The sequence below is a fragment of the Nannospalax galili genome, unplaced genomic scaffold, assembly GCF_000622305.1.
Source record: "Nannospalax galili isolate Female #2095 unplaced genomic scaffold, S.galili_v1.0 scaffold17, whole genome shotgun sequence".
NCBI classification, from domain to species: Eukaryota; Metazoa; Chordata; class Mammalia; order Rodentia; family Spalacidae; genus Nannospalax; species Nannospalax galili.
Window position 1 is genome coordinate 5502668 of NW_008342276.1, and position 12788 is coordinate 5515455.

Genomic DNA, 12788 nt, shown 5'->3' on the forward strand with positions numbered 1-12788 from the left:
CCAGAAAGCAACTGTTACTTGTCTCCTGACTTAATAAAGACTTAATTTTCTTCTTGCTTCTGATTCAAAATTTATTCTTGGTCTTCAGTATGCAAAGCCGCCAAGGCAGACCTAGTATTCATGGTGGATGGATCCTGGAGCATTGGAGATGACAATTTCAATAAGATCATCAACTTTCTATATAGCACTGTGGGAGCCCTGGACAAGATTGGTGCAGATGGGACCCAGGTAAGGCAAATAAATCAATCACTATGCCATCCTACACATTCAGAAATTATTTCTCAAGTTCTTACTTTGGCCTCTTGTCAAGGAATGCAAGCAAAGAACTCCAGTGAGGGTACGCTAATACTTACAGGTATATCCAACCTGCACTCATGCTCTGCAGGCACCCCAGGATAGCTATGAATCCAGCCCAATATGTTTTTAGATGGCAGTGTCATATCAAATATGAAAAGGTTGGGCATCCCTGCAAGAGCTGTCGAGGCCAGCAAATTAATGAGGGTAAAGAGGCCAGTTGGGGGTATTTCTTTTCCATGCTAAGACAGTGTCTCCTTTATACACAATACTTTCCCTGCCCTCAAGGGCATGACCATCTTGAAAGGGAGGGGACGTGGTCACACATTGCCAAGGTTCAAGCAGAACATGAAGACACTTCATTCATTCAATGGGCATTCAGAGTTCACAGTCCTGAAAATGAAACACAACCAAAAAAGTCTCTCATAGTGCACAGAAATGAAATGAAATTGGAGGAAATTGGTAGAAAAGTTTATATGGCAGTGATTGAGAACACAGGTTCTGAAATAGGATGCATTAACTTCAGCTGTCTGCTCTGCTAGTGACCATTTGTGATCTTGTTCCTGTTACCTGGTTTCTTGTGTCTCAGTTTACTTATTTGTAGAGTGGGTAGGATCGTAGTAATTATTTCCTGTTGCTTTATTCTTGCTTTACAGGAAGTTCTTGTAAGGATTCCAATCCTGATTCTGTGCCCTGGCCAGTTACCAGATTTAGGATGTCACTTTTTACTTATTAAATGACGTGGCAAAAGTACTATAGGCTTTAGAGAGAAATTTAAAAAAGTATCTAGTTCTTGTTAAGTACTTAGAAGTAGAAAGAGAAGATGAAATTTAATTTTTCTTCAAATTTGATATCTAATAGAAAATTTAAATGGAATGAATGGTTAAGAAAGAAATTAAGGTGCTGGAGAGATGGATCGGTGGTTAAGAGCACTGATTGCTCTTGCAGAGGACATGGATTCAATTCCCAGCACCCACACGGCAGCTAAGAACTGTCCTTAACTCCAGTTCCAGGGGAATCCTATGCCCTCTTCTAACCTCTATGGCATTGCTTGACACAGGTGCACTCATATACATGCAGGCAATACACTTACACACATAAAATGAATAAAATTTAAAAAGAAAAATTAAAATGCTGGGTGATATTGTGCTGTTGTATGTGTTCTCTGATCCAGTGGAAGTCTGTACCTGTGTAAAGGCAGATATATTCTCTCTTTAGGTAGCAATGGTTCAGTTCACGGATGATCCCAGAACAGAATTCAAACTAAATGCTTACAAAACCAAAGAGACACTTCTTGATGCAATTAGACATATTTCATACAAAGGAGGAAATACAAAAACAGGTAAGACTCAAACAAACAAACAAAAACAATAAAACAATGCCCAGTTCAAGTTCAAAGAAATCACTGGTAACTAGTAAAATGACCCGTTTTTTGTAAATTTTAATTGAATTTTTATGTATTTAATATAGAACATCTTAATCATCTTTATACCCCTTCCACTTTGGCTCCTTCTCATAGTCTCTCCACTGGATTTCATGCATTTTGTCATTTGTGTTAAGGTCTATCGAGTCAAGTTAGTGTCCCCAAATGTCCCTCAGTGCGAGTGAGACATCTACAATGGAACCTCTACACTTAAGGTTCATGGAATAGGGTTACAAGGGGTAGAGAGAACACTAATGCATCTTTCAACACTCATCATCAAAGCTCCCTCATGTAACAGAGGGCCATAAACACAAATGGACACAAATGTCCAAAGCGTAGTGAATAAGAGTCTGCAGAGTATGGGTCCCTGGACAGGACTCCTGTATTAAACTTTACCCACCCAGGGTTCAGAGACCATTGCAGAAGAGGGTCAGAAAGAGTGTAAGAGCCAGGGGAGGAGATGCATGACTATGTGGAAATAGAGTCTTACAGACTCCTAGGACCTTGCTCATATGAACCTACAGCAATGGTGTCAGCATGTACAAGACCCATGCAAACTCAAGCAGACAAAAACCCAGCATAGAACTGTGGAAATGGGCAGAAGGCCCCAATCTTAGCTGAAGAACTACTGGCAGCTGATTACTGCTGGGTGAGGTAGAATGACCCTTTTTTATGAGACTTACTTGGTTTTCTGGAGCTGGGGATGGAACCCAGGGCCTTACCCACAATGCACAAGTGCTCTACCCTCGAGTTCATCCTCAGCTCCTAAGGCATAACAACTTTTACTTTCATCAATTTGAGAACTTTGTTCGTCCCCTTTTTCTCCCCATCAAAGTGTGAAAGGAATGAAATTGAACTGTTGCCTTCCTTTATTTCAGGAAAAGCCATTAAACATGTTCGAGATACCTTATTTACTGTAGAGTCAGGTACAAGGAGAGGCATCCCGAAGGTTATCGTGGTTATAACCGATGGACGATCACAAGATGACGTGAACAAAATCTCCAGGGAGATGCAGGCAGATGGTAAGATTGCTAAATATACACCATCATGGCTACCGAGAACAAGTTTGACACTAAGACACATTCACAGGCGACATCAGCCTTATTTTAATTCCCAAGTGGACAATATGACTTTTTAAAAATCACATACATTTCCAATTCTATAATTATACCAACAACAATCCATGGTTTGTTATAGCAAGGTGCCTTGTACAAGGAACTGTGGCAATGAATTAAAATGCTATCAAAAGTCCAGGGGAAAAAAACCCCATATGGAATCTCCCAGTCTCCTTATCTATAGAAGGGAGATTCTCAGAGGATGGTTGTGAAGATTCAGTTATCAAAAATGTGTGCTACAGTTTTAATTGTCAACTGGACATAAACTAGAATCACCTGGGAAGGGAACCCCAAGGAGGAATTATCTAGATGAGCTTGGCCTGTGGGTATGCCTGTGAGGGGTTTTCTTGGACTGTGGGTAGTGCTATCTCAAGGGCTGGGTCTGGGCAGGGTGGAAAGGAGAAAGGGAGCCTAATACAAGTATACATGCATGCATGCTTTGCTCTCCGTTCTTGATTATGGATATGATAATAATCCAGCTCCTGCTACAGTGACTCCCCTGCCACAGTGGGCTGTGAGCTGGAACTGTGAACTGAAATAAACCCGTTCTCCCCCAAGTTGTTGCTTTTTTAGGGTATTTTGTGATAGCAACAGGATAGGGAACTAAGACAACATGCTTAACAACAGTAGCTTAATACTTCTATGCCAATTTTCAGATGATGGCCCATCTTAGGCTGCTAGTTCTTATTTTCTACCTTTGAAGAAACAATATCATCAACAATAAAAAGCCTCTTTCTGTTTCAATGGCACCTCATCCCACAGATGTCAGATTAACTATTGAAAAGGTGCAACCGTAAGTGTGTTACTCAAAGGGGGATCATTTTGGCTCATGCACCAAGGCTTTAACTTTATTAATTTTCTTTAAAATGGAAAATTTCTTGATGGGATGATGGAATAATTCTCACATAAGGAAATATGTGCATGCATGATTCTGATGAAGGGTAAAAAATTAATTAGCTGCCCCCATTGGTTTTCCTGAATGAGCATATTTTAAACATCTGTGGCATTCAAAATCTTGCATTGTATCATTTGTACTTTGTGAAATTTAAAACAATCAAAATTCTCTCCTGCTTCCGTCATAGGCTACAACATCTTTGCAATCGGTGTGGCCGATGCTGATTACTCAGAGTTGGTTCGAATCGGCAGCAAGCCCAGCGCACGCCATGTCTTCTTTGTGGATGACTTTGATGCCTTTAAGAAAATTGAAGATGAATTAATTACTTTTGTCTGTGAAACCGCATCAGCAAGTTAGTTCTTTAGAATTTGTACTGACCCATGTTATTTAAAATCTGACATATCAAATATTGGTTATGTAATGAGTCCGTTCAAGAACCAAGGCAAGAATATTAGCTCTCAGACAGAGTTCTTTATTATTAGACATTAAGTTTTGTGGTTTTGCGCATATGGAGTAAACATTCTCTCCCTTTTCTTTAGAGGTTTAGGTTGATAGATATCTTTTTGAGTCATGACCATTAAAAAGCCACTGTGGTAAAAACAAATACAAACGCTGGGTGTGGTGGCACATGGCTGTAACTCCAGCACACAGACAGGAGGATGGCCTCAAGTATGAGGCCAGACTTGGATACCAATTGAGTATCAGATTAGCCAGGAATACATAGCAAGACCCCATCTCAAAACAAAGCAAAACTGAACCACAGAAAACAACAACAAACCAACAAATGTAGGAAACAGTTTTCAAAGATGTCTGTATTAAAACATTTCTCAGCTGTCAAATAACTGCCATAGATTTGAACAGACCCTGGAAAGGGGGCAGATGCTATGACACTTTGGTTCTAAGAGCACATTAGAGCAGTTCAAGCTTTCCAAATCAGAGGCAGCCACATCAGATCTGGAGTGGCTCTGCACCGCAACTGTGGAACACTTAGGAGGAAAGGTTAAGTTAGCTTCCTGTGTCCATGACAACAGAAGCACCTGTGTGTGTGTGTGTGTGTGTGTGTGTGTGTTTGTGTGTATGTGTCTGTGTGTGTTACCTGAGCAAGGGTTTTATGTTGTTTGCTTTGTTCTACAGCCTGCCCAATGGTGCACAAGGATGGAATTGACCTTGCAGGTATGCATTATCACAATTCTTAAATAAAAATATATTAAATACTACTCATTTGGGATCCAGATTTCTGATTTTTTAAGCCTTTGATAGAAAACTTTAAGTTAAAACCCTTTAAGTGATGGTTGACCCTCATTCCCTCTTTCTTACCATCCTCCCACTACCTTAGGATTTAAGATGATGGAGATGTTTGGTTTGATTGAAAAAGATTTTTCTGCAGTGGAAGGGGTTTCTATGGAGCCCGGTACCTTCAATTTATATCCATGCTACCATCTCCACAAAGATGCCCTGGTTTCCCAGCCAACCAGGTATGCTTCCCTTGTAAGATACTAAAACCAACCACAAGATCCATGCAAACTCAAATCAAAGAAAAACCCGGCACAGAACTGGAGAAATGGGTAAGAAGCCCCAACCTTAGCTGAGGAACTACTGGCAGCTGATCCCTGCTGGGTGAGAGAGAGCTGGTCTTTAAGGGAGTGATGCTAGCTAGGCTGAACAGGCTAGAATGGATGAACTCACATCCAGGGGTATCTGAGGACACAAACTTGACTTAATAGGCCTTAACATATATGACAGAATGCATGAAATCTAGGGGATTATGGGAGGGTACAGACAGGGAAGAGGGTCCAAATATAATCAAGCTGTATTGTGTGAAATGCATAAAAATACAGTAATATATTGTAAAAATTTTATTGTATGGAATTCTTAAAGAAAATAAAAATATTTGTATATATAAAGAAAAGTATGCCAATTTTAATATACACACATCATGCACACATGCATTCATAAATGAAGTATAAGTAAGTTAATCTTTTCAAAGAATCCCATGGTTTAAGAGGAAGTGCTGGGACTTGCAACTGGAAGTGGGCTCTTGACCTCGGATCCAGAACCCTTTCCCATGCTGCGTCAGATGGCATTTGTCCTTGAGTGGTCACAGCAGTAGCTCCAGAGAACTGAATATCACAGTCAGGTTAATGTAAAAATCCCATTACCAGTGTCCTTACAGAAGTCTCGGTGCTTGTGGAGACACAAAGGGCCCTTTGAACATTCTAGAGGTCATTGAGTATGAATTAGGAATTCCTGGCTTCACAAATCCTCTCTGAAGATGTCATCTGCTACTTTACATTCCAAATTGACATTTGTTCTTCTCAAAATATTGTTGCCATTACTTATGAAACATTTTTGGAGTGTTTGAATTTTGATACACTGTGCACACAGGTATGAAAAAGTAAGATTGCAGTGGAGTATTAAATTCTTCTAATTTATGTAAATACTTGCTTTATCTCCTTCTAAGATGTTTTTAATTAAAACTTGCCTTATTGTAATAACATCAAAATTCTATTGTACCTTATTATAGGTAATAATAGTAATATTAAAGTAAACACTTTTTTTCTTTTTTGGAGACAGAGTCTCATGTAGCCCAGGCTGCCTTCAAACTTTTGAGGATAACCTTGAACTCCTCCTAATCCTCTGGACTCCATCTCGCAAGCACTGGGATGGCAGGCAATGCGCCACAACACCTGGTTTAGATTGTTCTTTTAAAAACTGATTTTAAATGTTTCTTGTGATAGAAATATTGTTCCATTTTCTAAAATATGTTAGAAATGGCTTTGAGCTACAGAATATATGTGGTTTTTAGATAAACCCAATGCTTAGTGTTAACTTTTTTGGCAGATATTTTTCACATTATTTAGTGATGAATATTAAAATAGATAAGCCGAGGAAGCCCTGCCAAAATAGAAATTGCTAAATCAAAATTTCTCTTTCTACTGAGATGACTTCCCCACTCAGCAATGTCCCACACTTTGCTAAATGCAGCCATGTCCTGTCTTATGTGGCCTGTCGTCTGACTTAACCACACGTTTTTCCTCCTACAGTCCTTTCATCCCCAGGCAACAGGAGCACAACTAAGGAGCCGGCTTTGGGTTCCTAACTACATTATTGGCTGCTCATTTCAATACTAGTTTCTATTTTTCTCTACCTTTTCAGATGAGAAGGGCCAGGCCTTGCTCCCTGATCTCATTTTCTATTTCCAAGCTCTAGTGACTTTTTTCAGTACATAGTGATAAATACCAAATATTCATACAAAGGGATTGTAGATAAGCGTTATTCATGATACCACAACTTTTGAAAGTACGTTCAAGGAGATAAGATGGTGAGGCTGTGGCTGTAACTCAGTGAGAGGGTGCTCATCTAACATGGTTGAGGCCCAAGGTTAAATCCCCAGTGCTGTCAGGGGGTATGTTAAAATTAAAGAGTTAAAGAACTACTTTATTGGGAAAATGAAGATTACATACAATCTTGAATAGCTAAATTTCAGAAAGATCAGAAATATCTTGGTCTTTGAAGACTCGGGACTCCATTGACATATAGCAAAAATAAATAAAATATAAAATAAAGATATTAGCCAGCTAAATTAGGAAATAGCAAACAAAAAAAGATTGCATGACTGTCACAAATAATGTTCTTAAAACTATTTAAGAAAATGGAACGTGTCAAATGGCACTAAAAGTGGAACAAAATGTTATAAATTGGACAAGTACGCACATTCCTTAGTAATTGGAATAGTAATTTCAGTAATAGTAATTTCAGTGTGTAACACTGAAACAGTGATCTTCTCAGGTTACTGATAATGTTTTTGGTTCTCAAAAGCTTCTATAATGAAACTATGTTTACTTTATGATCAGAATGACTTTCTGAGAAAGATAACAAAACATTATTTTTGTCCCACCATCAGGTATCTGCACCCGGAAGGATTGCCTTCTGACTATACAATCAGTTTCCTGTTCCGGATCCTTCCTGACACGCCACAGGAGCCATTTGCTCTTTGGGAGATTTTAAATAAAAATTCTGACCCACTGGTCGGGATCATTTTAGACAGTAAGTATATTCATGTGAAACGTTTGCATATATAGCCATGAGTAACGCATGTGGCACACCATCTTTCCTGTTTCATGCATATTGCAAAACAAATCTTATGCACTGTATAAACAAAAAACAGTAAATCATGAAACAGTTGATCCAGTCACTTATTAACCCATTCTTGCAACAAATATTCCTCTAGGTTTTGCTTCGTGCTAGCACTTGGCTCTGGATAGAGTAGTGAGCAAGATGAAGGTGGGCGAGCAGTTTCTGCTTGAGAGTAAAGGCTTTAGGCAGAGCAGAACTGGAGAGGAGGGAGCTGTTGGGAGAGGCAGGGCCAGAAGTTTGTTTATTGGAGGAGGATAAGGTAAGTACAAGATGCCTATTTCATATTCTAGAGAGAACTTCAGATTGGCAGCATCATATCTGGGAAGAATTCTGGGATCAAGATATAAATTTGGAAGTCGTGTGTGTGTGTGTGTGTGTGCGTGTGTGTGTGTGTGTGTGAGAGAGAGAGAGAGAGAGAGAGAGAGAGAGAGAGAGAGAGGAAACTGAGTTCTATTCTTAAGATAGTGAAGATAAGAGAATGTGCCCAGACACTGGGAAACTCCATTGTTTGGAGGTTAAAAAGTTGACGAGAAGCCAGTGAGGCTTCCTATCATGATCTACAGTGTTGCACGTGATGTTCAGTTTCTTATTAACATCACTGAGTTTATTGAGTCTCAACATTAAAATGAAGTTAGGAGCTAAAACTTGAAAAACTTTACTATCTGCTGATTCAAACATTTGGATAAGGAGACTATTTAATCTTATTTCCAAATAAAAAGATTTAAAAGGAAGGTTCAATATATGGAAAGGACTCGACAACTAAATAGAATAGGGGAGAACTTTTGCATTGATATTGAAACTAAGGAGAACATACAGACTAAGAGGGATTAAGTCACTGACTCCATATATATTCTGGACTCAAAATTAAGGATGTCAAAATGACTAAAACTAGTTGCTCCTTGTCCTAGCTAGTTTTAACTGTCAACTGGACACAGCCTAGAGTCAGCTGAGAAGGAAGTCTCAGTTGAGGGATTTCCCAGATCAGTTTGGCCTGTGTGTTTGTCTGTGGGGGGGTTGTTTTGATTGTTAATTGATATAGGAGGGCCGAGCCCATTGTGAGGAGCATCATCCCAGGGCAAGCGAAACCTAGCCAAGCCCGAGTCTGCAAGTGAACCAGCAAGCAGCATCCTCCATGGGTACTGATGTATTTACTTGACTATAACGTGAGTTTCTTGCTGAGAGGTAATGCTGTGTTGAATAGCAAACAGGCCTGCCTTCAGTTCCTGATTAAGTTCCTATTTTGACATCCCTCTCTGATGAACTGTAACCTGAGAGTTGAAATAAACCTTGTCCTCCCCTAAGTAGTTTTGGTCAGAGCTTTTTTTTAATCACAGCAACAAAAAGGAAACTAGAACACTTCTTTTGAAAGCAGAGTGAAAAGCTAAATTGTAATTATAGGCAAGCACTGGTAAGAAAACCATTGCTACTTTTTAAACTAAAAATTATTTTATGTATGAATTTTTTTCTACATGTATATAAGTGCACCCATGTTGTGCAGTGCCTAAAGAGGTCAGAAGAGGACATAAGATCCCCTGGAACTGGAGTTATGGATGGTTGTTAGCCACCATGTGGTTGCTAGGAACCAAACCGAGGTCCTCAGCAAGAGCAGACAGTGCTCCTAAGTGTTAAGCCATCTCTCCAGCCTCAGCATTAATGTTTTTGTATGTTTATTCTGTTTTGTTTTCTTGAGACAGGGCCAATCCATCTCCTTGTAGCCCCAGCTGGCCTGGAGCTCCCGATGTAGACCAGGCTGGCCTTGATCTCATAGAGATCTACCTGCCTCTGCTTCTTGGGTGCAGGGATTAAAGGCGTGCACCACCCTGCCTGACTTTGGCATTGCTATTTTTAATAACGAAACAGTTCTTGTAAAATGAAGAACTAAGGACTAGGAAGCTGTTATCTGTTCAGAATAAATGAGACACCTGGGTGATAAAGCTGTATATCTTGGGAAAGTTGACCTTTGCAGTGGGCTGGTAAGAGACAGTGCCTGGTTTCTGTTTCCTAATATTCATTAGTTATACTCTCCCTTATCTTCCTCTAGTCTAAGATTTGACAAACTCTCCCAAAAAGGTGCTTTGGAAAAGAGTAAAGGCAGAGGTAGTAAGGAAGGATACGGGCAGGTGCCTTGTCTCCCTCTCATTAAAGCGGTTATTTCAGCCAACTGAAAGCCTGTAACACTGAGGACTGTTAATCATCTCAATCCCCCTTATTTTGTTTGTTTTAGGCACAATTTCAAAACAAAGGGCCCACTATTTTCTGTCAAGCTAAATTTTAGAAAAAAGTTATCCACTCATTTGAATTAAAAATTTTTTTCCTTTTTTTGACTAGATGGTGGGAAAACTCTAACTTATTTCAACTATGACTACACTGGAGATTTTCAAACTGTTACCTTTGAAGGACCCGAAATTAGGAAAATGTTCTATGGAAGCTTTCACAAGGTTAGTAGGCCTATGTACATATATATATTAATTCTATTTTTTGTTGAGAAGAGGAACAGAAATATCTTTTTGAAAATCTCTAGAGCTTGGGATCTCAATGTTAAATGGCATCAAGAATTACCACCTTTAATACTTGCTGATAGTGCCTGGGATTTTGAATTGGTAGTTCTGATATGGGATGCAGAAATATGTATTTTTAGCAGGCAATCCATAAGATATTGACAGATTTGGTCCAGATTCTTTTCAGGAGAAGGCACTTTATTACTAAGCAGACCATTGTTTATTTGCTGCATCATGTGTGATGGAGAAGGAATTGGTGGTCTACCTGACCATTTAGTGTTTTCTGTGGTTTTGAATATCTTTATCACACACATATCTAAGAGGGATCACATATGAAAAGTTACATACCAGAAGTGAAGGTATCTGAAAAGTGTGTAAGATACAGGTGGAGATTTATTAATTTAAAGTTCCAAATGGTGCCATGAGCAACTCTTTGAGCTTGATTGAGTGCCAAGTCCCTCTTGGCATGATTCTATTCTTAGTTATGCAGATTCTGTTGCAAAGCAGTCAGGAAAAACCATAGGGAGCTGAAAAGCATCTAGAATATCATCAGTGTCAAAAGAATCATTGTCATCACAGCCTGAGGTTTAGTCATGAATTTGTAATTCTCACTCCTAAGAACTCTTCATGCATCTTAGGCTAACGTTAAGCTTTATCGACCTTACTGGGACTTAAAGAACTAGAAGTAAGATTTATTAGTGATTGGTTTTAAATTTATGAATCTTCAATTTTTTAATATTTATTGATTTTTATTTTATATATATGTGTGAGTGCCTGCACATATGTATGTGCATCATGTGCATATCTTGGTGCCCACAGAGGCCAGAAGAGGGCGTTGGATCCCTGGAACTGGACTTAAAAATGGTTATACGTCACCTGATGTAGGTGCTGGGAAATAAACCCAGGTCCTCTGCAAGAGCAGCCAAGTGCTCTTAACTGCTGAGCCATCTTTCCAGCCCCCAATCTTCAAATTTTTCAAATGTCTTTTAAAGAAATGCTTTCTTCCACTCTGTTATTAAAGCCAAACAAGAAAATAAAAGAAAAGGCCTGTTGTGTAATAAATTGATGCCTTATACGACTATTGTTAGAAACTGTTCAATTCACAGAGATAAAATTGGATTTGTTCAAAGCATTGCATTATAATTTAACAAATCCCTTAATTTATTACTGATTATTAGTTGGCTTTATCTTTTCCATTTTGGATATATATGTAGTCCTAATATCTCTTTCAAACAGTTAACCACTATATAAATGGACTGTTTAGTGTAACCAAAGAAGCAAAACAGTTTTAAAAATGTTTCAGTGTCTTCTTTTGTAAAACTAAAGAATTATTGTTCTAAACATGTGAAGAATCTCCCCAAACATGCAGCAGTCCGTTTCTACCCTTCTAAATGAAAGAAGTGTTAACTGCAGCAAGAGATTTAATGGGATTTCCCCAGGCAATTTTTCCGTGAGTTATAGTTAACTTTCTTTTGAAGGAAAAGGATTCTCAGGAGCAGCAGTGCTGACTTCAGTGTACTGCTAATATAACTTATACAACATTAATAAAATTGCTATAAATCTATGTGCTGTCATCTTTTATACAATCATGGAGTAAAACAAAGTTGAACAAAACCTGTAAAATTAAACTGTCCTGACTTAAAAAATGTTATGTCACTGATACACAGAGTGTGCTTCTAATTTCAGTGCTGTATTAGCTGGTTTAATTCTCATAACCTTGATTCCTGTCACCCAATCCCCTTGTTCATTGAATTACCATGGTAACTTCCCTTAGTGATGTCAAATTTTCTTTGCTTTTTCTCTTGGGGTGAAATCACACTGACATGTGAATTTCACTCTTCCTCACTATTCTGCCACAGGCCAGTTGTACTCATGAAACAAACCAACCATCAGAAATCAAAATGTGTCATAGACCCTGAAATCTTATGCTAGAACCTGGTTACAATGTGGTTACTTGATTTATCTAGAATATACTTACCCTTGATGATAATCTAAGAAAAACTGAAGGATTTAGCCTTTCCAAATCCTCACAAAGAGCCCATGACTCTTGAAAAACTGTCTTCCACATTCATGAAATTGTAGTTTAAGAAATTACACCAGAACTAGGCCAAAGGGCTTTATTTCATTTGAACTTAGAGTCACAGGAAGCATCCTCCTTCAGAAGCCAGCTCTCCCTTCCTCATCCTCTGACAAGCAAATATTAGCAAGTTGTAATTTGTGAATATTGGAGGTACCGTAGATGATATGTGGTAGTAACCTGACAAGCAGTTTTAAATTTTTAATAATGTGCATATTTCTATATATGTTCACAAAATGAACAAGTAACACAGTGATCCTATTATTTCAAAGATGCTATTGCTCTAGTTTAAAGATAACGTTTAAGAAGTAAATCTTTGGCTGGTTAATCTACCCTTTGACTTTCATGT

At 38.6% G+C, this 12788-nt stretch overlaps 1 protein-coding gene across 1 annotated transcript in view; it reads left to right on the forward strand.

The window, feature by feature from the left end:
- Positions 1-12788, forward strand: part of Col14a1 (collagen type XIV alpha 1 chain) — a 241977-nt gene that overhangs the window by 152925 nt on the left and 76264 nt on the right. The window contains exons 27-34 of the mRNA XM_029565850.1: positions 89-228; positions 1513-1636; positions 2596-2739; positions 3915-4079; positions 4862-4900; positions 5064-5202; positions 7632-7774; positions 10193-10302. Coding sequence (XP_029421710.1) covers positions 89-228; positions 1513-1636; positions 2596-2739; positions 3915-4079; positions 4862-4900; positions 5064-5202; positions 7632-7774; positions 10193-10302 — 1004 coding nt within the window. The remainder of the gene's footprint in view (positions 1-88; positions 229-1512; positions 1637-2595; positions 2740-3914; positions 4080-4861; positions 4901-5063; positions 5203-7631; positions 7775-10192; positions 10303-12788) is intronic.